The sequence below is a fragment of the Eurosta solidaginis genome, chromosome 1 (genome assembly GCF_040869045.1).
Source record: "Eurosta solidaginis isolate ZX-2024a chromosome 1, ASM4086904v1, whole genome shotgun sequence".
Lineage (NCBI taxonomy): Eukaryota > Metazoa > Arthropoda > Insecta > Diptera > Tephritidae > Eurosta > Eurosta solidaginis.
Genome location: NC_090319.1, coordinates 90,603,870 through 90,629,252, shown reverse-complemented (window position 1 = coordinate 90,629,252; position 25,383 = coordinate 90,603,870). Strand labels below are relative to the sequence as shown.

Below are 25,383 nucleotides of genomic sequence, written 5' to 3'. Positions count from 1 at the left end.
GATCCCTAATTTTTGGATAAAAAATTTTTTCTTTCAGTGTATTATATGTTTCTCCAATGCCGCTGTGCATCGATTCATTATTGTGATACAAAGAGATTTGTCTATGCAGTTCTTCTTCCTGCAAGATATCTGTTGCTCTCTTTGTGCACTTTACGAATTCCAGCTTGCTATTACAGGAGAACATGGATATTAGTAACAATTGAATTTTATGATAATCCCTATCTTCAACTTCAGAAAAAATTCCAACTTTGCCACCCTTAATGTGCCTTTCCAATATTCTTTTTAACGTTACTTCATTATTCAAGGGATCAATTTCTATTATCTTCCTACCATGTATCGTTTGGATTTCAGCTTGAGGGCTATATGTCACTATGATTTGAGTCATGTACTTATTGACAATTTCCTCCTTTATAGCAAAATGATCCAATAATTCTTCCTCGGCCGAATGTATCGTATCCGACATTTCCAAATTTGATTCCTTATCATTATTTTCATTTATCTTTGGTGAATTCTCGATTCGGCTTAAAAAATCTGCTACCACATTATTCTTTCCCTTTACATATTCTATTTTGTAATTTTACTCTTGCAATTTCAAAAGCCAGCTCTGGTGACGTTGCTAAAACCCTTTTCCCTTATATTTATTATTAAGGTACACAATCGGACAGTGGTCAGTGATTATTTTAAATTTATTGCCATATATGTATGGTCTAAAATATGTAATTGCATAAATAATTGCCAGAAACTCCTTATCGGTAATGGCATAATTTTGCTCATGGTTATTCAGAGTTCTTGAAATATAGCATACTGGCTGACCCTGTTGTGACAATACTGCTCCAATGGCGTAATCACTTGCATATGTCGTGATTGAAAATTCTTTATCATACTCTGGGTATTTAAGGATTGGGTGGGAAGAAGTGAGAGGTGTGAGATTCTCAAAGCTCGAAATATATTGTGGGTCATTAGGGTTTATTTTACACCCTTTTTTCAAATATTTAATCATTGGATATGCTATTTTTGAATAATCTTTTATAAATTTCCTGTAGTACCCTGTAGCTCCCAAAAAGCTCTTCAGTTGTCTTTCCGTTCTTGGTACTTTTAAATCTAAAATCACTGCAATTTTATCTTTATTGGGCTTTATACCTTCTTTAGTTAAGGTTTGCCCTAAAAATTTTGTTTCTTTCCTTAAGAAACTGCACTTATCCGCCTGGATCTTCAAATTGTGTTCTTGTAGCTTTGAAAAAATTCTATCTATGGAGCTCAAATGTTCCTCCAATGAAGTGGAAAATGTCAAAATGTCATCCAAATAAACGACACATATTTTATTAATATACTCTCTTAGTATGTCATTCATAAGTCTTTGAAAAGTAGCCGGGGCATCTTTCAACCCAAGCGGCATTCTAACATACTCGTACAAACCTAATGGGGAAACGAAAGCAGTTTTTTCAATATCCTTAGATGCCATTAAAATCTGATGGTAACCTTTTGCGAGATCAAGGGTGCTAAAGTACTGTGCTTTGCCCAACTTGTCCAAGATTCCTTCAATATTTGGCAAAGGATACTTATCGTCAATGGTTATCTGGTTAAGCCTACGGTAATCAACCACCAAACGAAACTTCCTATTTCCCGATTTGTCATCTTTCTTTGGTACTATTATAATAGGAGAGCTATACTTACTCCTACTTTTTTGAATTATACCCTGCTTTTCCAGGTCTGTTATTTGCTTAATAGCCCCCTTTTCGTGTTTAGGAGGTAATCTATAAATTTTTGAATTAATTTGCTGGTTTGTAGTGGTCTTTATTTCATGAGCCACCGCTTTTGTATTTGTTAGGATGTCCCCCTCTCTATATATTAATTTTTCGTATTTTTTAAGCAATTTTTCAACCCCTTTTCGTTCATCTGATTTTAGATGATCAAGTTGAATATTTTGCAATTTTCCCGATTCCAGTGCGTAAACTTGCTCTTGGATTGTTTTTGAATAAAATGGTATTTTAACGCCATTCAAAAGTTCAATTTCCTCATTTTCTATGTCAATTATTTTGAAATTTCTTAATATAAAATCATTTCTTAGCAACAGGTCATATGGTTTATCAAAATCCATTTTTAACCAACTCATTTTTGCATTATTAACATATTGAAATTCAGAGGGACAGGGGGAGGCAACTCTCTCGTTTGCACCCCTAATATTCCCATTCAACGTATTTATTATTATTTTATTCCCCTCAACAACTGGCAAATTATATTTATCAAATGTTTCTCTTTTCATAATACTGATGGTGGATCCCGGATCCACCAATGTCAAAAACTTTTCATTAAACAGTGTCAAAATTATTAATATTTTATTTTCACCACCCGAGGATAGTTTGTAAAAAACTCATCATTTGTGTTGGTGTTTTCCACTTGACTTGCAGCATCGACGTCCATGGGTTGAGGCTCATTTGAACGTCTTGTCTGCTGGGAGGTATTTTGCCTGTTATTATTAAAGTTATTGTTTTGTTGCCGACTGCCTACCTGATGACCACTTTGGGGTCGGCTACCTACCTGCTGGCTGTTCTGAGGTCGGTTACTTACCTGTTGGCCACTTTGCTTGTTATACCGACCTGACTCATACCTACCGTTTGTTTGCCAATTATTAGGCTGCCCAATTCTGTTATTTGAAAAAAAATTATTTTGTGAACGGCCGCTATACCTACCTGAATTATTCGCGGCCGTACCACCGTTATTATTATTATAGCCGCTGCTATGTTGCCTTGCAAAATTATTTCCCTGCCTATACCCACTATTTTGTGGTCGGGAGTTATAATTTTGTGTTCGCTTATTTGCAATATACATTGGATTCAGATTTCCCGAATCCAATCCTATAAAATTATATATGAAATCCGCCATTTGCGGCCATTTTACAACATTTCTAATAGCGCAGGCAAACGAACCTAACGCTAATTGTTTAATTCGTTGAAGGAGCATCCCCGTAAGTATCTCACGTACCACCATTGTCGCTTAGAGCGCTAAGCTCGGTGATATTATCAAGGATATCCTTTGTTTTTCGACTCAATTCGGCAATTGAGTCTACTCTTAAATTTGTGATGTCGTTTGTAATCGACATCTGGTCTTTTGTTGACCGAAAATGTTGCCTCAATTTAACCTTACACTCGTCCCACTTATCTGGTGGACTTAGGGACAAACAATTTTTGGCCGATCCTCCTATCTTCATATCGTAAACCACCCTAAATGCTTCCTCCTGTTCTGTTGTATAGTCTGCCAAAATTCTATCCACCGTTTGGATAAATGATGGCAATTTCTTTGTATTACCCTCAAAGGGTTGTAAATATTTGAGGTCCTTTTCTATCCTCTGCCTAACTGTAGTATTACGCTGTGCAGCATTTTCCTGCAACAGTCTTGTAATAGCCACAAGGCAAGCCTCTACATTTTGAGCCATTTTTCTTTTTTTTTTCCTGTTTTTTTCTCAACAAACCAACACACACAAACAACAAAAAAATATTTTGCCAACGATTGCCTTTTCAAAAAAAAAATAACTTTCCTTTTCCTTTACCAACGCTTTCCGCTTTATTATTATTAATATATCTGTATATCATTTTTTTTTTTTTTCAGAACTTTAGGGGTTACAATATTCTTCCTTCCCCCTTTTTCTTTTTCTATAAAATATTAAGGATTGCAATATCCTTTTCCTCTTTCTTCTTATTTTTCCTTTTCAATCTATATTTCTCTGTTTCACAATTACCAATTACTTAATCGCACTACTTATTCACAATAATAAAAAAAAAATTTTTTTTTTCTTTTTTTCTTCCTGCTCACCCTGCTTTAGCTCGTTCTCCGGTGTTGCTACAGCTGTGATGGGTTTCCGTATCCTTTTCCTCGGTGTCGGATCTAATATTCCACTTCAGTATGCCGCTATTCCACTTCGTTATACCGCAGTTTTTATTATTATTTTTTTTTTCTTTTCTATTTTATGTTATTATTGAGTTGCCGCCCGAATAATTATTATTTTATTAAATTATTTTTTTATTTATTTTTTTTTTTCACTTCAGTTTTTTTTTCGGTTCGCCGCGACTGCGCCAGTTACGTCTTTAAGTTAGACGCTGGGCAGGATACTACTTACGGTTCGATAGTGCCTTCGGTAATAACTACGCTTTAGTTTCGATTCAATAATATTTTATTTAATTTGGGATATTCAAGATATTGGTAGAAATTACTTATTACGTATAACTGTTTAGTGCTTTAGGAATTAGCGTTTAATTCCTTTTATTCGACCGCTATCGACAGGTCGTGGTTAAATTCCGGGCAACAACTGCCTCTTCAATATTTTCCAATAAGTTGCTTAACCTAAATACATAAAGCATCTTTCCGATGCATATACATAATTACCTATTTACTAAGCCCCCTCAACAATTCACATATTCCCACATATGTACTTTGGCTGCAACATAGTTGCAGTCAGTATTATTATTTATTATGCTTATTGGGGTATCTCATTTCATTCAGGAATGTTTTGCATTCCCGAATGTTGACACCAATAAGTATGTCAGTTTGTATATCTGTATGCCTCTGTAGAACAACATAAGCAGAGGCATCAACTGAATTGGTTTTGTATTAAGGTATGTATGTTTGTGCATTTGTATGATTCCAAAGTGGAGTCATACACAAAGCCCAGTTTAGCTGGTTGCAACAAAGTATCTTATTTACTTTATTTATTGTGTGGGTGGCCTGATGTGAAATGCTGAGCAAGCATTAGTTAAGACAACTAAGTTCTTATTTTGGGTGAACAAGTATATTTTAAAATATACTTGTTTTCCCTTTTTCTTCGGTATGGGGGGCATTCCACATAACTCGCGTGTAGACAGGAATTGCTTAGCGTGCGATTCCCATAACTAACGTAAGGTGACCTGATCGATGGTTGCGCGTGTGCCGCGTCAGCGACTTTATCCTATTGAACTAAATAAGTCACACGCTTAGCAACGTGATCGTAGGGTGTGGCGTTGCGTGGTATTATGGTACCTATGCGTGTAACTCCTCATCCTTTAAAGATTTGCGTCTCGTAGATCAAATGTCAAAAAGCGTGAGGGGGAGAAATTTTGTAAGGAGTGATTGCGACTTTCTGGTGATGATTTAGTACTGACGCTTGTGGCTGGCAGGCTAGGATCTGAGCGATAAAATTCAGGTGCAGATTTGCCTATGGGGATCCCATTTATGCTAATGTTTCCCGTTCAATGCGTAGGAAGTTGAACAGGTGGAAGGTCTAGTTTCTTTGTGTAACATCTCCACAGCGTTCCGGCAATACGGGCTATTGCGCAAATCGAGATAGCCTCAGTAACGATAGAAAAATTGATTTTTTCATTGACATAGCCTAGATACTTAACATTTTCTATTGTGATGTCGTGGATGTACTCGAAGTTGACTTTCATGGTATGGTTTTTTATGTTAGAAAGTACGGCTGGGAGGCTTTTTGTATGTTTGTTTGTTTTATTGTGTGTGGGTAGTTTGTCCCCTTCTTTTTATATTTTTAATGTGGAGTTTATGAATTTTTTCCCCACTAAGTGTGGTGACTGAAACTTTATTGTCTTTTGAAACGATTTTTTTTGTATAGAGGTTTTTGCTTCCCCTTTATTTGCTTATCCTTCACATATATGACGTCATTTTCGTCATAACGCTCCGGTAGCATCCTTTTTTTATTGTGTCTTTTTGTCTGAGCCATTTGCTTTTCCCTCAATAGTGCTTTAATTTGGATATTCATTTTTCTGCTCTGGTCAAGTTCTTGGAAGTTGGAGGCTTGTGAGCGATTAAAAAAAATGTCTGTTGGTCTTTTGTTCGTTACCGAGTGAACGGAATTATTATAGCGATCTACAGCTATGATAACAAGTTCCTTGGTCCTGAGGGCTTCATTCTCCGCCTTTAGGCATCTAAAAATTTCAAGTAACTTAGAGTGAAATTTGTCGGATTGGCCGTTCACCTCACTCCTCTGAGTTGGGGTGCGGTAAAGCTGAATTCCTAGAGATTCTAACAAGCTTTGTATAACAGGGCTAATCAATCCGCGTTCGTTATCAGTCACTAAAATTCTAGGGGTGGTGAAATAGTGCAGAAGTTTCACTATTTTTTGCCTAAGGTGCAGGGTTTCTTTGTTTCTGATGTGGAAAAGCTTTGCGAATTTAGAAAATTTATCGATGCAACTCAAAAAATTTTCCCCCTGAATTTCGAATATATCTATGTGAAGGATCTCGCATGGTCGCGATGGGATTGGTGTAGCCTGTAATTCTGGCCTATGGGGGTGCCTGTCGTACTTACTGAATTTACACGTCTCACAAGCCAGTACATATTTCCTAATTTGACTGCTCATCTTGGGAAAATAGCAACGCTCAAGAAATTGTTACCTATTCTCCGTGGCATTACGGTGAGCCCTCTTGTGCTCCTTTGTTATTGCCTCACACACTATCTGGATTTCTTAAATCCTCCACAAGGGTTTGCGCTATTCGTACCTTATAGTTGGTAAAATGGTCTAAATAAACTCTCTGTAATAGGCCTAACTGATCTTCCGGTATCTTGATACCATTGATGACATTTGGGCTCAGTTTTTCTTTCAAATTCTAATTAGTTCGTTTTCACTAATGTTTTTTATCCCTACGTAGTGGCGTGAGTGTCCAGGGGGCGGTTCTTCGTAGATCTGAAGTCTGCTCCGAACACAATTTTGTTTCCGAAAACATTTAGTGGTACTTCCACGATAGTAGTCTAAAAAGAATTGTTTCGATGTCCTCCAAATGGGTAGCCTCGTCCTTGCTGAAGATAATTATATCGTCGATATATACAAAAGAAGTTCGACCTATAAATTCTTTGAGGACATCGTCTATCATTCTTTGGAGGATAGAGGGCGCATTCCTTAGCCCGAAAGGAAGTCGCAGGAATTCATATTTTCCATTCATGGTGGAAAATGCCGTTTTAGGGATGTCACACTTTTTCATTGGGATTTGATGGAATCCTGACGTTAAGTCCAGTGTGGTAAAATATTTGGCTTCGCCAAGGCTGGCAATAGTCCCGTTGATGTCCGGGATGGGATATGTATTGGGAATCGTTACATCAATGGACATCCGGTATTTCTTTTCTTCATTCGAGCCGGATTTCTTTGGGACAATCCATAGGGGGAGTTATAGGGACTCCTTGACGGACGGATGATGCCTTGGGAAAGCAGTTCCTGAATTTGTCTTTCGACCTCTCCACGCATATTGACGGGGTAGGGATAGCTTTTGGTGTAAATGGGGTTTTCGGTTACTGTTTTTATCTCAGCCTGGAGGTTGGTTTGAATTTCCGTGGATTGGTCGACTGGACCGAATAAAGTTTCGTACTTTTCTAGTATCCCAAATAGCTTGCTTTTCGTACGTTCGGTGACATAGTTGTCAAGGGGGATGTCTATATTAATGGAGTTAACCTGTTGCGCAGTCTTTCGCTTAAGAGGCAGAAGGATGTCTGGTTTAAGGATGAGGGAATTGAGCTCCCTATCTAACACCGCTTTAATTTCTGAGAGAGTATCATCCCCTTTTATCACGTCAAATGGTTCTAGACCGGGAAGGACAAAGAATGTAGTCGGCAGATTCCTACCAACAAACTGAAAAAAGTTTCCGCAAACTTTCTTGTCGATTTTGATTCTTTTGGTTTTTCCACTGGGGTAGTGTTTAAAGCTACGCGCTCGCTAATGTAGTTTTTTTTTTGCGCTGGTGTCAACTAAGAACTCTAATATACCTTGACCCTGAGTGACATAATCTAAATATGGTACGCTGGACACGAGGCTCCCATTGTAAAATTTAGTTGGTCAACTGTTGAATCTTTTTGTTCACTGGAGGCATCTTCTCCCTCCTCTTCGTCTACGGCCACTAGATGAAACAATTTTTGTTTCTTGTTTGTTTCGTTGTTTGAAAATTTTGTTGGAAACTGATTTTTCCTTGGCCCGTCGTACCTAGAAAACCTGGAATTTCCTGTCTGGCGGGTTTGAGAGGATGCACCGGCATCCACTCTTAAAGCCGTTGGGAGGTCACTGTTGTTGCGCCAACTTTGCGCAGATTGGTGGCTATTCCTGGTTTGCCCTGACCTAGCGTATGGGAAGTTGAATCCCCTCTGATTTTGATGTCGGTCTGCAAATCTCCCATTGGAGTGGGTTGCATTATTGTACCTTGAATGGTTCGGGGCTGGATTCTGCGGTATGCCAGAGTAGTCTGTGCTGCCACGAGGAAAATATCGCTGTGATGGAGTTTGGTACGAATCGCCGAACATTCGGCCACTTCTGTTTAATTCTTGTGGGGCGGTAAATAGCGTTTCGCCGATCAACGTTCATGAACGTGAGGCATGACGAATATACCTCAGGTAAGGATTTTGGCTTCTGCATAAGAAGCAAGGTCGGCAAGTCGCCGTTTAGCCTCCTGATGAAGACATCCAAGGCTCTTCGTCTATGTGCCTCGGCCAATGCCTTCACCGTTTCTGTGTGCACATATTTATCAGTGCTTATCATATTTATCATGAGTGACAATTGCTTGTTGATTTGGGCATAGAATTCGTACAACTTTTGTCGCCCCTGGGTCATGAGGGTAAGTTGCTGATCAAGGGTTTCGATATCCCTAACGTCCGCATAATGCAAGGAGAGAATCTCCTTGATTTTCTTCCAATCCGAATCTAGAATATTGTGAGACACCAAGGCGACATCTGCCGCTCCCCAAATCTTTCATCTTATGTACCTTAAAATTGCCCTATATATTGGCTTTTGCCGAACGGGCTTATAATCACTTAAGACTTGTTCTACACTATGGATCCAGGAGGTATAGTGCTCCCGAGATACATCAAACACTTGAAGTTCTTTCACGCAATCTGGTAACCTCGCTATTTCTTTGAGATCCTCCTCCGTCTGAGGAGTCACAAGAGGCTCTTCTACTGGTGTTGCCTAGCTATCGACAGATTGCCGACGAACCTCTTCTACCCTACTTTATAGTCTCTCTAGGGTTTGGCTAAGTCCTTGTATGGACTCGTCAGAGTTTGTCGATTCTACGCTTTTGAGGCGTTCCTCGAATTTCCTCAGCTGAGCGAGGATGGCGTTCACGGCGCCATTCATTTCAGTCAGCGACTTCTTCATTTCGTCGGCGTTCATGATTAGGTATGCTGAAAAGATAAGAGCTGTAAGAAAATATAAGTGTGACCTACACAATCCTATGTCTCATTTGAGGATTCTTTTCGCGTTTAGGTTGGAGAATTTTCAATTTTCTCTCTTTCTCTTTCACTTTTTCCTGTTAGATTGGGGAATTTTCAATTTTCTCTAATTTTCTTGCACTTTTCATTTAACACACGCAACGCGAACCCTGCACTCCGAAGCTTGCGCGCCAGTTATCTCCCGTCTCGGGGGAGATGTAAAAAAATTAAAGGTGCGGAGGAACTCACTGTCCTCCGATACTTGTGAATTGAAACAAGGAACGATTTCAGATTAAATGTCACAACTTCTTTATTCGTGCCACTTGCACGCTAATTAAATACTGCCCTAAACATACGTTGCAACTTACTTAAATAACTTCTTAACCTAACTAAAATGTTTACATTGCAGTTCCCATACTTCACCCAGAACTGCTCGCGCGTGTAGACAGGAATTGCTTAGCGTGCGATTCCCATAACTAACGTAAGGTGACCTGATCGATGGTTGCGCGTGTGCCGCGTCAGCGACTTTATCCTATTGAACTAAATAAGTCACACGCTTAGCAACGTGATCGTAGGGTGTGCCGTTGCGTGGTATTATGGTACCTATGCGTGTAACTTACATGTACCAAGAAAATCTCTTCCCAGAACAGCCTCATAACCCATTTTCCCATCAGCGACCAGAATAAAATGTATGTCAAAATGTTTATTATTTATTAAAACGGAACATAAAAATTTTCCAAAAGTATGTATCTTAGACTTATTTAAACCAGTAATTCAAATTAATATTCAAAAGAAATTTAAAGAACAGCAGACTTCATTATCAAAGTGATCGGGCTGCCGGAATATATGAGGCATTCTAAAGAAAAGTCTATATGGTTAAAACTGCTTATGATGAAATCGAATTTTTTTACCCATTCATATTCATCTGCATCAACCAGCTGAACAACCTTCTTCTTGCCTGGACAATCGCATGCACGATGAGCTGTACTTCCACACGCGGAGCATGCGCTTCTTCCCTTTTGGGGTTTTTACGCTCTGCAGCAAAATGTCCACGCGAATTAGAATTGTAGCAGCTGATTTCGCGCTGTACCGTTGTACTTTTTGCCTTGTCGCCTTTCATTTTAATTTTTGCAAACGCCTGCACAAATTGTGCCCTGGTGGAATAGCATTGCATATAAACCTGCGTACGCAATTGCGGTTGTTGTTGTTGTTGTATTAACGATAAAGACACTCCATGAAGGCTTTGGGGAGTGTTATCGATGTTGATGGTCCTTTGCCGCAATTTATAGTCGGCGATACCGTCAATAGTATACTGGACAAACTCATCTTCGCTAAGTTGTATTGCTACTGACAGCATAACTTTGTCGTTAAAGTAATCAACAAATGCTCTCCAACTTTCCATTTTCGTGCTTCGAACTTTTGCGCAAGAGTTTTTTGCTGTCTTTGGATTTCAACACGTCTTGCATCTCATCTAAGAGTGTATCAACACTATCGGTAACAAAATTCGGTTTGGAGTGCATCCATTGCAATGCTTTGCCCTTTAATTTTTTAAGCAAAAGTATGCGTTTATCGTTGTCACTCAATGTATATGCATTACAAACATTTTCAAATTGGGTCAGCCACACATCAACGCTTTTTTTCCCATCGAATTCGGGTAAAACTTTCAACATTTCCTCCGGCGTTAGCATACCCTGCATGGGAATCAGTGGTATGTCAGTTAGAAGGGTTTCCTTTTGTGATTTTTTTCTGATTTACGTTAATTTTTTAATTATTTGCTTTATTATCCATATATGGATGCGTTTGATGATCAGCATTATTGTTTCTTTTAGAATAGCGTACGCCATTTGGCCCCTATTATACCTGAATAAACTTATTTCTCAACAACTTACCACCAACTTTAATGTTAGAAATGCCTAAGGCACACCTCGTAGGTATATCTTTTTCGTTTTCTTATGTGTGTGCCACTTAGGTGTCATCTACAGTACCAATTTATTTTGGCTTGTTTTGAACGTAGGTATAAACTCTTCGGTTAAGATATTTATGCCTATTTCAGCGAAATTAGCTTTAGGATGCAGCCATGCAGTTGCTCTATCTTTTGAGTTATTGGCGAACAGGACCAATTTAACCTTTTCCTCGATATCTTAAGTTTCAGTTACAGCTTTGAACTGACTTACCCAAAGCTCGCAGTTGGACATTCCATCATAGTCGGTCAACATACTTTTGATCATTTCAACTGGAGCGTGTGTAGAACGAACTGCACTGATACTGGGTTCGTAATCTGTGCACACCTGTCGTTAAGCTCCAGCTGTGCCACCTTCTTTAAAAGGTCGTTTTCTCTTTGCATTACGTCCCTTTCCCGTTAGAACAACACTATTTCACGTCATAGCAAACTGATTTCATTTGGTTGCTCTGGCTCTTCTTCTGGTAAAACTTGCATTGGATCTTCCTCGTAGACAACTTCTGCAGCATTAATCCTGGACATTCACCACGTTCGTTTGATGGTATGGCATTCAGCCGACAGATCAAAGCTGCCTTTGTGTACTGTTCTACCGACAGACCTTCTCACTGCATATTTATTTCAATAAACAAAAATTGTTTGATTTTAAGTGCTTACAGTTTCAGTGTTTCTAACTTTTTTCAATGGTTTTCACACTTTTCTCTTTTTTCGCACACTTTGTTCTTACTTTTATTTTTCACAAGTTTTTTTTGGTTTTTCCCGTTTCTGTTCTTATTTCAATATTTTCCTGCGTTTAAAAAAAATTTAAATTTTTCTTATATTCAACTTTTAAGAATAGCGAAGCGCGATCCCAGTTCTGCGGATTATAGTATTGAATGCCGAGTAAAAATAAACCATTGTTGAGTGCTCGACGGCTACATTTATTATATCGTTTTCAACATTTTTTCTGTTCCGCGGAAGCGGTGATACATATTTTTCTCTTATCTCCCAAATTTTATGGTGTGCGTATGTTTATATATAAATGCTTATACATATGTGTATGACAATTAACAATTTACATATTCATGCCTATCATGGCAAACGTCGGATGGGTTGCGGCGGGAGTTAAATCGATCCGCACTCGATTCACTTTATTGCTAAAATGCTATCATTGAATCCGACGGAGGCACTGCATTACAATCCGTAAACTGTATTATCAACATAACCAGCTGTGCAATAATTTCAAAACACAAATAAATATTTGTTCAATGTGTAATATGGATTCAATAGCGTTTTATTTAGATTTTGATGAAAACACAAATAAGGATGCAAGACGAACCCGGAAGCAAGTAAGAGATAAAGCTGTTGAGGTACTCCGGTTACCTGATGATGTATAAGTTCACAGAAATTATATATTTAGAACAGTAGACGTTGTCAGTTTATGTGTACTCCTTAGATTTGTTAAACAGTTAGCCTTTCAATATGTTCTGGATATATTAAAGCGGCAAATGCCTCCCGCTCGCAACTCATGGTCAATATCACCAGAGCTTAAACTAGAATCCTGTCTAAGATTTTTTGCTGAAGGGGGCTATCAAAATGGTACTGGACAAGATTTTAATATTGGCATGGCGCAATCCACAGTTTCCACAGCACTGTCCGACGTTCTTAATATTTTATAAGCAACACTATGCCCTAGATGGATAAGCCTGACAATGACGGAGACTGAAAAGCTTGAAGCCAAAAGGTATTTTTTTGGAAAAACAAGAATTCCTGGTATAGTTATGTGTGTAGATGGCACCCATATAAAAATTTTAAAACCTTCTGGGGACAATGCACCCCTTTATTATAATAGGAAAGGGTATTACAGTATTAATGTCATGATTGTAAGTTAATTTCCACAATATAATTTACTACGAAAATAATTTCCTTTCTTAAAATATGTGACCATAAGTTGCGAATAAGATATGTGAATAGCAGATATGCAGGTGCTAGTCACGATTCCTTTATTTGGGAAAATAGCGATGCTTCAAAATATTTCCAAGCCTTGTACGAAAATGGAGACAGAAGCACCAGATTGTTGGGTATGCATTTAAAAAAAAAATTAACCATACAATTGTAATTTTGTTTTACATAATCTTGCCCTAGGTGACTCTGGGTACCCACTTTTACCCTGGCTGATAACACCCTTTCGAAATGCTGGAGCTAATACACCCCAAAGCCGATTCAATAAAAGTCATAGCTCGGGTCGCAATATTGTTGAACTCACTATAGGTGTCTGGAAGAATTGGTGTCGATGCCTGCTTTCCGCTCACCAACTTCATTATTCTCCAGAAAAAGTGGCTCAAATTGTAAACGTTGCGACGGCACTTCATAACATTCGAATCCATTACAATATTTCAGAGGAATATTTAGGGGTTTATGAAAACGATGATTATGAAATAGGTGAACCTGTACAACACCAAAGATATACAAATAAAGCAAACCAATTTCGCAATGAAATGTTACAGAACTTTTTGTGAAAGGAAATATATTTATTTTCTCTAAACATATGTATATATTTGTTAAAATTAAATAAAAAAAAAGCCTTGCTGGCAAATGTTGCACTTTAAAAACCAAAGCTAAAAAAATTTAATTATTTACACAGGTACTTAGTTTCGTTTAGATTTAAATACTCATACTTATATATACATTTAACATAATTCGTTAAAATTAAATAAAAAAGCCTTCCTGGCAAATGTTGCACTTTAAAAACTAAAGCTAAAAAAATTTAATTATTTACACAGGTACTTAGTTTCGTTTAGATTTAAATACTCATACTTATATATACATTTAACATAATTTGTTAAAATTAAATAAAAACTAAAGCTAAAAAAAATTACTAATTCAGTCAGATTTGAATACTTATACTTATTTTTTAGGTGCCAGTTGTTTGTGATCCCTCCTAGCTCAATACTTAAAAGTTCTTTTTTTACCCTCAATTTTTCAACAGCATTCGTCTCCATAGCGATATTGTGCCTTTTTGTCTCTTCAAGAAAAGCTTGGAGAATTTCATTATTTTTTTTTTTGGTAATCACCCAGCCTTTCTACCGATCTAGTCAGTCGTTTTATATCATCTTTGACATTTCTAAAATGCAGTTCTTGCGCACCAACACCTTCGCTAATTTTTGAATATAAGCTCTCCTGCACACCTATTTGCTTTTCTAATAAATCAAATTGCTCTGGTCTCTTTTTTTTTTTTTGCGTGCATTGCAAATATTTTGCTGATTTTCTACATTTTCATTTCCTAAGAACTCATGGTCCATGGCATATCGTGAAGTATATAGATTACTACCCTCACGAGTTCTCTTCGATGTAGATGGAGTAACGTCATCAACCGTCAGCTCTAAATTTATTGGAGTGGTATTCTCAGTTATTTTCTTCTGAGGAACTCCAAACTGCTTTGCATTTCTAATGCCACCGACACGGTCATTTAGACCTACTAAATCAGCAACATCTTCTTCCAAACTAGTTAGCGGTTGTTGCCTATTTTCTCCTCCACCAGTTGCTTGCATTTCTCTATTGTTGTGTGCCAACTTTTTCTTAACTGCAGACTTAATAAAGTCTGACCAAATCTAAAATTAATACATAATTAAGTATATTTTCAATTAACTATTGAATCATCTACAAACCTTTTTCCATTCTGCAATGGTTTTCGATGGAGATCCTAGAGAGATGAGATCATCACGCACGCCTTCCCAAAATTGTTCTACCTCGTTTGGAGCATTTCTTGTAAAATTTTTGGCTATATCGGGATGCTCCTTCATTTTAGATACCAAGCATTTAAACTGGTCCCTGCTGGTTGTGCGTTTCCTAAAAAAATGGAATTTTTAATATATATTACTCAAAAAAGATATATAAAAATATTTTCCCTTACATTTTATTGCTCTCCATCTTTATTTTAATAAGATCCGCAACACAATGGACTACGGATGAGAAACGAGTAAATTTGTTTGAAACGCGGATCGAATGCGTTATCGGTGATACCATTTATTTAATCGATCCGCGCACTACATTATCGATCCGCACACTGCTTTATCATGCGTTTATTATGATACCGAATACCGTCGGATCGAGTATAACTCCCTCCGCAACCATCCGACGTTTGTCATGATAGGCATGATTTATAACGAACTCAAGTTTGGAAATACGAACGCATGTATATATGCTTGTCTATTCGCATGTATACATATATAAGTGTGATCTGTATTTTTGAATAGTACAGAAAAGTAAAACATTCATGCATATTTTTACAAACGGTTGCTATCCAGCTTACAAGCTAAGCGGTGCTTCTTAATTAAGTTCCATAAAAAATTGTAAGCGCGAAGCTAGTTCGAATAAAGGATTTTTTTAAATATACAATTTTTTTGCTTATCCTAACAATATAAATAGTTACTATGACTAAGAAAGCGTTGAAATAAAAAAATATTCCCCTTGACCAAGCAAGCTTGTACGCAAACTTTTCCTTTCCTTCTGCATTTGTTCCTCTTGTCTAACATTTCAGGCTGTGAGAATATTGGAATGGACTTTAAAGGAATGGGCTTTGTAAAATATTGTATTGACCTAATCCATACTAGGCCCAACTTTGGGCGGCGCAACGCTATTGTATTGTCACGGATATTACCATCACTAAGTTATACCATCACTAAGGCGATGCAAAGGCCACGATAAGCAGTATTTACGTCAATAATCAAATCATGTATACACGTATATAAGGCAGCCGAAAGATGTCACACACAGATGCATTTACTTATACGCCTATGTATGTGCGAGAGACTGTAAACTACAAACATTCACATCAATAATCCAATCATATGGTACGAAATGGTTTTCCACACTGGACTTGAAAAGCGGCTACTGGCAGGTGGAGGTAAAGGAGCAAGACAAAGAGAAAGCAGCCTTCAGCGTCGGAGATGGTCTTTGGCAATTTACAGTAATGCCCTTTGGACTATGTAATGCACCAGCTACTTTCGAGAGACTCATGGACCAGGTATTGAAAGGTCTACATTGGAAAACATGCTTGGTGTACCTGGACGACATCATCGTATTGGGCAAGAATTTCGATGAACATCTTAAGAACTTGGAGGAAGTTTCACAAGGTAACGACAGAGGGCATCTGCACTGCGAACGAAAAAATAGAGGCTGTAAAGGATTGGCCAAGACCACAGAACCTACATGAATTAAGAAGTTTCCTTGGGCTGTGCACATATTACCGCCGATTTGTACAAAATTTTTCCAGCGTAGCCCATAGCCTCCATGAGCTTACAAGAAAAAATAAAGCTTTTGAATGGAAGAAGGAGCAAGAAGTGGCTTTCCAAACATTGAAGGAGCGTTTATGCACTGCCCCAATGTTAGCATATCCGATTCCAGGAGCAACATTTATTCTAGATACAGATGCGAGTGGATATGCTATAGGAGGCGTTTTATCACAACTGGTCGATGGACAGGAGAAGGTAGTTGCATATTACAGCCGGTCGATTGGAAAACCAGAGAGGAACTACTGCGTTACGCGGAGAGAGCTGTTGGCATTGGTAGAGTGCGTTAAACATTTTCACAAATACCTCTACGGCCAGCGATTCCGTGTCAGGACAGATCACGCAGCTTTAAAATGGCTACTGCAGTTCCGTAATCCGGAAGGACAATTGGCACGGTGGATCGAGCGACTACAAAGCTATGACTTTTCCATTGAGCATCGAAAAGGTAGTATCCATGGAAATGCCGATGCAATGTCACGAAGACCATGTAGTTTGGAATGCAAGCACTGTTCAAAAGCCGAGGCTAAAGAAGACATTATATGTCCGGCTAATGACTATAACATGTACAGATGAATGGGACAAGGAACAGCTAAGAAAGTGCCAGCTAGAAGATGCAGATCTGTCACGTGTTATGCAAGGGCTCGAACGAAATGAAAGACCAAACAGAGAAGAGATGTCAGCAGAGAGTCCCATTGCGAAGTCATATTGGGCACAGTGGAACAGTTTAGAATTGATATCCGGTTGCCTTCATCGAGTATGGGAGAGTGAGGATGGTAAATACATGAATAAACTGATAGTTGTTCCCAGAAAGAGGATTCCTGATGTGCTCAGCGAGCTGCATAATGGTCCAAGCGGAGGTCATCTTGGAATCACGAAGACGCTCGAGAAGATTAAACAGAGATTCTATTGGGTTGGTTGCCGTCAGTCGGTCACTGAGTGGATTGCGAACTGCGAGGTTTGCAGCAGAGGGAAAGGGCCCAGAACACGAAGTCATGGCCAGATGAAACAATATAACTCAAGTGCGCCATTTGAAGGGAACGCTATGGATGTCGCCGGTCCATTTCCTACTAGCAACGGCGGAAACAAATATGTACTAGTAGTTATGCATTATTTCAGCAAATGGCCAGAGGTATACCCAATCCCAAATCAAGAAGCGGAAACGGTAGCAGAAGTGTTTATAAACAATTGGGTTGCAAGGTATGGTGTACCAATGGAGTTACATTATGACCAAGGCAGGAATTTCGAATCAGCTGTGTTCCAGGAAATATGTAAATCATTGGGCATTCGAAAAACACGGACAACTGCATTGCATCCTCAATCCGATGGTATGGTAGAACGATTCAATAGAACATTGGAGGAGCACTTAAGGAAAGTAGTGGACAAGTACCATAAAGAATGGGATACCCGAATACCATTATTCTTGATGGCTTACCGATCAGCAGTGCATGAGACAACGGGCCAAACCCCTGCAAAAGTAATTTTTGGCAATGACCTTAGACTGCCAGCTGATTTGAAGTTTGGGATAGATGCCAATGCGGAGAGAAATGTCAGGAAATCCACTAGTGATTTGGAAGAAGAGCTAAGAGAAATACATGATCTGATAAGGCAACGAACAAAGATTATGAGTGACAAGATGAAAGCCAGATATGATAAAGCAATTAATTCAGAAGGTTTTCAGGAAGGAGATTTGGTGCTGTTATACAACCCGCAACGAAAAAAAGGTTTGTCCCCGAAATTGCAGTGCAATTGGGAAGGCCCATACAAAGTTGTAAAACGGATCAACGATGTAGTGTACCGCATACAAACCATCGGTAAACCACGAACCAAAATGAAAGTGTTTCATTTGGAGAGATTAGCAGCGTTTAGATCGAGAGATTTGTCTGACCGGGACGATCAGACTTAGGTGGAGGGCAGTGTCACGGATATTACCATCACTAAGTTATACCATCACTAAGGCGATGCCAAGGCCACGATAAGCAGTATTTACGTCAATAATCAAATCATGTATAAACTTATATAAGGCAGCCGAAAGATGTCACACACAGATGCAAGAGACACACAGATGTGCGAGAGACTGTAAACTACAAACATTCACATCAATAATCCAATCATTATGTATCTACATAAACGAATAAATAATTGCGTCTACACATATGTACGTATACGAGCAGCGGAGCGGCAATGCACAAACACATGCATATATCTTATCTGAGTTGTCACAAGAGAGAGCAATAATTTGTGCACGTAGTTGTGGCTGGCGATTTTGTAGCCGAAACAACTAGTAAGTTCTGGAAATCGAAGAGCCTAGAAGTATGCAGCGTAAACTATAAAAGCGGGGCAAGCGAGTAAGAAGTAATTCAGTTTGATTTGAGATTTGGATTAAGCGCTATCTAGCGAGCTATAGCAGTATTATTTTGAATAGTAGAGTTTCATTTGAGCTGTCAATCAGTTTGGTTATTAAGTAAGCTATTCGTTGCAAAGTACAAGTGTTATTGTGAAGTACTTGAATAAAGGCCATTTTGCATTATTACATATTGGAGTTATTTATTCAACAGTTTAGTGATTCGAACTTAGCAGAGGGTTGCAAATAAGAGGATTTGCAAGTAAATTCGTTACAGTATTGTTTTATTAAGTTTTATATGCTGATGGATGTTTCATCAAGTTAATTGGCTTCACATGCTAATATTTGATTGGTGATACATCCGTAGAACGTTGTATTTAAAACTTAAAGTTTGTTGAAGTGGAATTGTCTGTAAATTCGTAGCTTTCTGCATACAATGCATAGCGTGGATATTGCGCTTTTGCATAGGTGGGTAACCTATCCTATTTGAAACACCCAGCGGGTTAAAGGGTTTACAATACTCCCGCGATAGGCTTGTCGTAAGAGGCCACTAAAATCCACAGACACGTAGTTTCAAAAAAATCGTTCGCGAAGCGGGTTTATGATGCCTTAAATTTTTTTGAAAGTTTGAAATTCTTCGCTTAATGCATTTGTAATTCCTTGCCTGCTCGGGCGCTGTTAGCTTTAGAAAAATATTCCTGTAACTTGACTAAAAATTTTCTTATTTCTGTAAAATTCTATTAGGGATAGAAATTCCGGGATCCGGTATTTCGTGATCCCGGTCTTTTTAAGTTCCTAAAATCGGGGATTATTGAACTTTAATCCCGGTATTGTTGAAAAAGCATCCTGTGGGTGTGAGGGGTTAGTAGTGCTATTTTATTTCCGTTTGGAAATATATTAGTGGAATTGGTTTAGACTTTTGTTTGGCGGCTTTTAAGTCTTTGCGATAGAGAACCCAAGGATTTACAGTAGCAGGTCCGATGCAGCAGTAATAAATGCGCATTTTTTGGATCTATGATAAATTTTGTAAAGCTCCATGAGCATGTCGGATAAGTCAACTCCTCCCATGTGTTGAATATAGTGTTGTTGTTGTTAACTATAGCTGGTCTAGGGAATATGTATGAATTTTTTTTCGCTTACAGGATCCCAATGGGTGCTCAGACATATAGGTAGACAACAGCTGCACAGTTTTGTTATCAATCCAGCGGATTGCAGTTAAGTTATGTGTTACTTCGCATTTCATATCAATCGAATCTCTACCAGGTTTTTTTATTTCGGCTTCTGAAAGAAGTTTGCATTTAACCATTCTATTTTGCCGCACAGTGCCAGTTGCGAATATGCCCATTCCTTTTAGAACTACCATAAGGCTTATTGAGGTGAACCAATTATCAAAACATAGTGTGTAATGTTCATGTTTGGGAATGATTGAAGCCAAATACAAAACAATATCTGTATGCCAAGTCCGTATGTTGGACATGTCCTCCCATCGCCAACATATAAAGAAAAATCATATATAATGCCTGATGCCCCAGCTCTGGTAAACATTTCCATTCCCCACTTATGAGGCTTCGCGGGATTGTACTGCTTCAGACTTGGCCTCCCCGTGAAAGCTATAATCTGCTTGTCCACACGTTGATGTTCTTCTTCAGGTATTTTATTGAACTTATCTTTCAGTAGTGACAGTAATATGCGAATTTTATATAGCTTGTAAAAATTTGGTTCATGTTTCTTTGGCTGCTTGGAATTTTCATTAAGGTAAAAGAAGACTTAATTTTTTCAAATCTTCATCGTATCATACCGTCGGATATAAAATTCAACTCTTTTGACCAAATCGTTGTTCGATGAATTTTTATGATACCCATATACAAGAGTACCCCGTTATAACGTCGCATTTCATATGGTGAACATTTCAATTCTGTCACAAGCGTTTCCATTGCATATAAATTGCTTTGCGAAGTCATTAGTTCAAATACTTCCTCATCAAAAAAATTTTCAAAATACTCTATCGGAGTTATTTCCTCATATACGTCATTACATTCAGCATTTTCCCTCCATATTACATTTCCAGGCAATATATCCCGTCTTCCCCACTTCAACGTTGACGGCTCTATTTTCTCAAAACTAGCCTCAGTACTTACTTCTTCATCATCACAGCAGTTTATATTCTCATCATCCTTCAGCAAGTTGTCAATGATTTCTGCTTCCACCTGTTATGGAAACGCATTTTCTGTGGGAGCAGCAAGGAAGGCAGTCGGCATGATATTGTGGTGCACTGTGGCCAGTCATGTCGGCTGGGCTGGGTTCTTGCCAACCTTGCTGCCCTGCGCCATAAACAGGAAAAATTCCTATCATGCCAATCAAAACTGACAGAAGCGCAGAGACGACTCAAAACGACATCCCGTCGAACCGAATGCCACGGACATACCGTTAAAACATTCAAATTGAAAATTCAAACTTCAAAAAAAAACTAAACGCAAAAACAGGGGATAAAATTAACCGAACCGGAAATGACCGGTTTCCAAACGCAGAAAATCAAAATGACAAAAATAAGCTGAAAATTGGAACAAACAAAAAAGGCCGAATATACATAGGGGCGCCGCGGGTGTTGTTGCGACGCCCGGTGCATTATCCCACCCTCAAAATCCATGGCCACCGACGCACCTAATTTTTGGTGGCCCCTTACCTTAGTACCCTATGTGCCTTCTAAATAAAAGAGAACGTATTCCCATTATTACAAGAATTTATTTATAATTCATTATAATTGAAAACTTAGTCAAAATTAGCAATAGTACTATACTAAGGACTTATTTGAAATACTATAAGGAAAACCTAAGGCAAAAAAAAGAAAAAATCTCAACTAATTGTGTGTGTATTGACTGAGTTGCATACTCCTTTCAACGGTTAATACAACGTAAGAGTTGATTTCGAGAAAAAAAACTGCCCTTCTAAATGTACTCATACTTACAGTTTTTGGGTAATTCGTTTGTTGTTTTTATTCTAGCTACGTATTTTATTTCCTTATTTATTTCTTGTGTTTATTTATTTAATGTATTTATTTACTTTAATTTAATTTTATTTTGTTTTAATTTGATTTAGATTAATTTTAAATGTTATTTTATTTTTATTAAATCTTATTTTATTATAGTTCATTTTATTTTTGATATATTTAGTATAATTTTATTGTATTGTATTTTCTTTTTATTTTATCTTATCTTTTTTTATTATTGTTATTTATAATCTTTATTATTTTATTAAATTTTATTTTATCTCATAATTTTTGCTGGTTTTATTTATTTTGATGTAATTTTATTTTAATGTTAATTAAAATCTTTGTTAAATTAATGTGATTCAGAGTATGTCTAGCATCTTATATTTACCCAGGTAGGTACATATGTGCAAGTATGTCTGTAAGATGCGTTGTTTGATGACATCCCTTTTTTTCCTCAATACATATGTTTGTTTGGACCCAGAGACCCTGGAACTGAGTTCCTTTTCGATATATGTTTTTTATTATAGGTGATATATGAGAATTAATGAGACATGGTCACTTTGGTGACTTCAAAAAGTATATATGTATATAAAAATAAAATATGTAACACGGTCATTTTGATCACTCTACATATAATTATATATAGTCATGATAATGACCATGTTACATATTTTATTTTTATATATATATTTCCTATGTGAAATGGTCATTTTAATAACAATATTTACCATATATAGCGCCACGAAAATGACCATCTAACATATACTTTTTATATATATACATTTATCATACAACATCGTTATTTTGATCGCTATCTTCAGTGTCACGATAATGACCATTTCCAATATGATATTCAGGCGAAGTATATATATATACTAATATGGGGCCCCTATTATGAACATTTTTCGATCTTCGATCTTCGCTGGCTATCGAACATTGAAAATCGAATTAAAAATTGGTATTAGACATCTAATCTCTGTCGAAATTTTCGTTGTGTATCTAATTTTGAACCGAATGGAAATTTGTTGTCGACGCTGTATCGTATTAGAAGAAAATTGTTTGAAATGTAAGTTTTTTACGTTTGTCTTCTACTTTTTTGCTACCTAATAGTAATTTCAAACTATTTATATTAATCGTATATAGTGTAGGATGCTTTATTTTTATTAAAATTAATATCCACACAAAAATTATTTAAATGAAAGTGTTATATTTTCATGATGCAAAATTGAATAATAACGAAAATTTTTGAAAATAGTAAAATCAATATTGAAAATTAAAATATTGTAAAACATATTAAAATTACAAAGTTCAAAGTAACATAATAACAAAGTTAAATAAAAATAATTTAGTCAATATAATTTAAGAACCCTACATATAGGTCCAAGGTCGTGAATACAAAACAACTGCTTGGAAGCTGATTTCATAAATTGGACAAGGATCAGGTGGAAAAAATTCCGAATGCATTCTCGTAGCCGATGCTCAGTTCAGACAATCCCTAGCGCAAAATCTGAGAATTGTTGCCAATTTCAAAATGGTTGGAATAGACTTGGCTCTTGTGCATTTTTGCAGCCATCCATCTTTACTGGATAGCAAGTCCATGAACGCTTCTATGGTCATTATGAAGTTTAGTTTTTAACACAAGTAACAACATGTTCACAATGTTTAGAAATTCATTGCATTAAGCGTTGAAATTCATTGCAGCGGTTTATACTTCTGGCTAGTTCCAGTACTTAAGCTTTTTTCTTCATAATATATAATTTTGCTTTTATTTTATTTGGCAGATGAAGGGAATGTGCTTTTCTCAACGGTTGAATTTATCGAATTATCGAACAATGACACTAGTCTTGATCCACAAATCACTTTAACGAGATTGCGCATGTAAACAAAAGATCAGCTGTTTTTTATAAGCAATTTTTACGTCATTTTACTTTAGCTCTTGATTTTTTCTCTCTTTCTTTCATTCGCGCAAGCAGTCAAGTGTGACGTAGATGCGCAGAACGAAGCAATTTTGAACTCGTGAACTTGTGTGTGTGATTTGTGGTTTTGATCGAATGAGTGTCATAATACCGAATGAAAATTCGTTCGATCAGCTCTTTCGACCACAGTCGAAGATCGAATTTGTCTCATAATAGGGGCCTTGGTCTTCTCAAAGTGTCCAATCATTGTGGTTAAATGCGTGTATCGAGGTGAAAGCTTTTTGCAAAAAACTTTTTCCTAATGTTCGGTCAAATGCTGACAATGTTTCTTTTTAATATAGCAAACTCAATTTAGTTCAATTTGTATGAATCAAACTATTATATTTGGTTGAAGAATGCATGCATTTTTGTTTTTTTTTTTTTTTGTTCTAAGATTGTATGAGCAGTTTTCAGTCGCGGTTTAAATGGCCAGCTGATTGGTAAAAAAATAATCCCGGGAAAGATATTAAATTCCGAAGAATCGGAAGGGGCGTTCAAACAATGCAAGTATAAATACTTTTCCAAAGGAACGAAGCTGTCGCAATTGCAACATTTTCGAGTTAAAAGCAAAACAGGGTTTTACTACAGCTTCTGAAATAAGTTTTGTGGTATTTTGAAGTATGACGTAATGCTTCCAAGTCCATGGTCTGAATGGAATCTTCCGGGGTCCTCGGCATAATTTTGGGGATACTTGCTGTTCCTTCGCAGGTCTTTTCGGAATGAATTTGGGGAGTCTTCAGCGGTCCTTCCAGGATAATTTTGGGGAATCTTCCGGGCTTTTCCGAGGTTTTTTCGGAATGGTTTTGGGGAGTCATCTGGGGTTCCTCCGGGGCATTTTGGGGAGTCTACCATGTTTCTTACGAGGTCTTTTGGGGAGTCTTCCGGGGTCCTTCCACGGTCTTTTCAGGATGCTTTTAACGTGACTTCCGGGTCCTTCCCAGGTCCTTTCGGGATGAGCTTGGGAAGTCATCAGGGGTCCTTCCGGGATCTTTTGGGGAGGCTTCCGGGTCTTTCCGGAATCTTTCGGCATGATTTTGGGGAGTCATCAGGGGTCTTTTGGGGAGTCTTCTGCTGTTCTCCCGATGTCATTACGTGGTCTTACGGGGTTGCATTTGGGGACTCTTCCTGGTCCTTCCGAGGTTTTTGGTGATTAGTGTTGGGGACTCTTCCGGAGTCTTTTACTGATGATTTTGGGGAGTCATTCGGGGTCCTTTCGGCATGATTTTGGGGAGTCTTCAGAAGTCCTTTCGGAATCCTTTCTGGATAATTTTGGGGAGTCATCCCGGGTCTTTCCGGCATGATTTTCGGGAGTCTTCCGGGGCGTTTTGGGAAGTTTCTCGGGGTCTTTTTGCGATAATTTTGGAATCTGTGTCTAATTGGGAGATTCAGATACCATCAACCAGTATATTAGGATTCAAATTAAGTGAATTAATGAACACTTGGTGTGATAAAACAAACATTTTTGCAGTAGTTTCTTTGCTTTGACAAAATAAACTAAAATAATTCAATACAACGAAAAAAGGTGCAACACAGATATACAGATTTTTTATCTGATATCTGTCTTAAAGATGTTCTTCAATTTGAAAGCAAAATTGGTAAAAGCGTGCTCTTACCACAAATTAAAAATTATAGAGCAAACAAGATAATAATGCGAAAAGTTTTTATCAGTATACAAATTTATAAAAAACAAATGTATTAAA

The 25,383-nt window shown here is 37.6% G+C and overlaps 2 protein-coding genes and 1 pseudogene across 10 annotated transcripts in view; 1 reads left to right on the top strand and 2 right to left on the bottom strand.

Moving 5' to 3' along the window:
• Window positions 1-25,383, top strand: part of LOC137236462 (rho GTPase-activating protein 39-like) — a 556,674-nt gene that overhangs the window by 270,133 nt on the left and 261,158 nt on the right. The gene's annotated exons all lie outside the window — the stretch shown is intronic.
• The window catches only part of LOC137237217 (hematopoietically-expressed homeobox protein HHEX-like), a 463,868-nt pseudogene that overhangs the window by 374,319 nt on the left and 64,166 nt on the right, over window positions 1-25,383 (bottom strand).
• On the bottom strand, window positions 10,548-15,111 carry LOC137238594 (uncharacterized). The gene is made up of 4 exons (XM_067763767.1): window positions 15,021-15,111; window positions 14,776-14,956; window positions 14,380-14,718; window positions 10,548-10,862 (listed from the first exon to the last, which is right to left on the bottom strand). Exons 1-4 carry the CDS (start codon window positions 15,035-15,037, stop codon window positions 10,548-10,550), a joined length of 852 nt encoding a protein of 283 aa, XP_067619868.1. The 5' UTR covers window positions 15,038-15,111.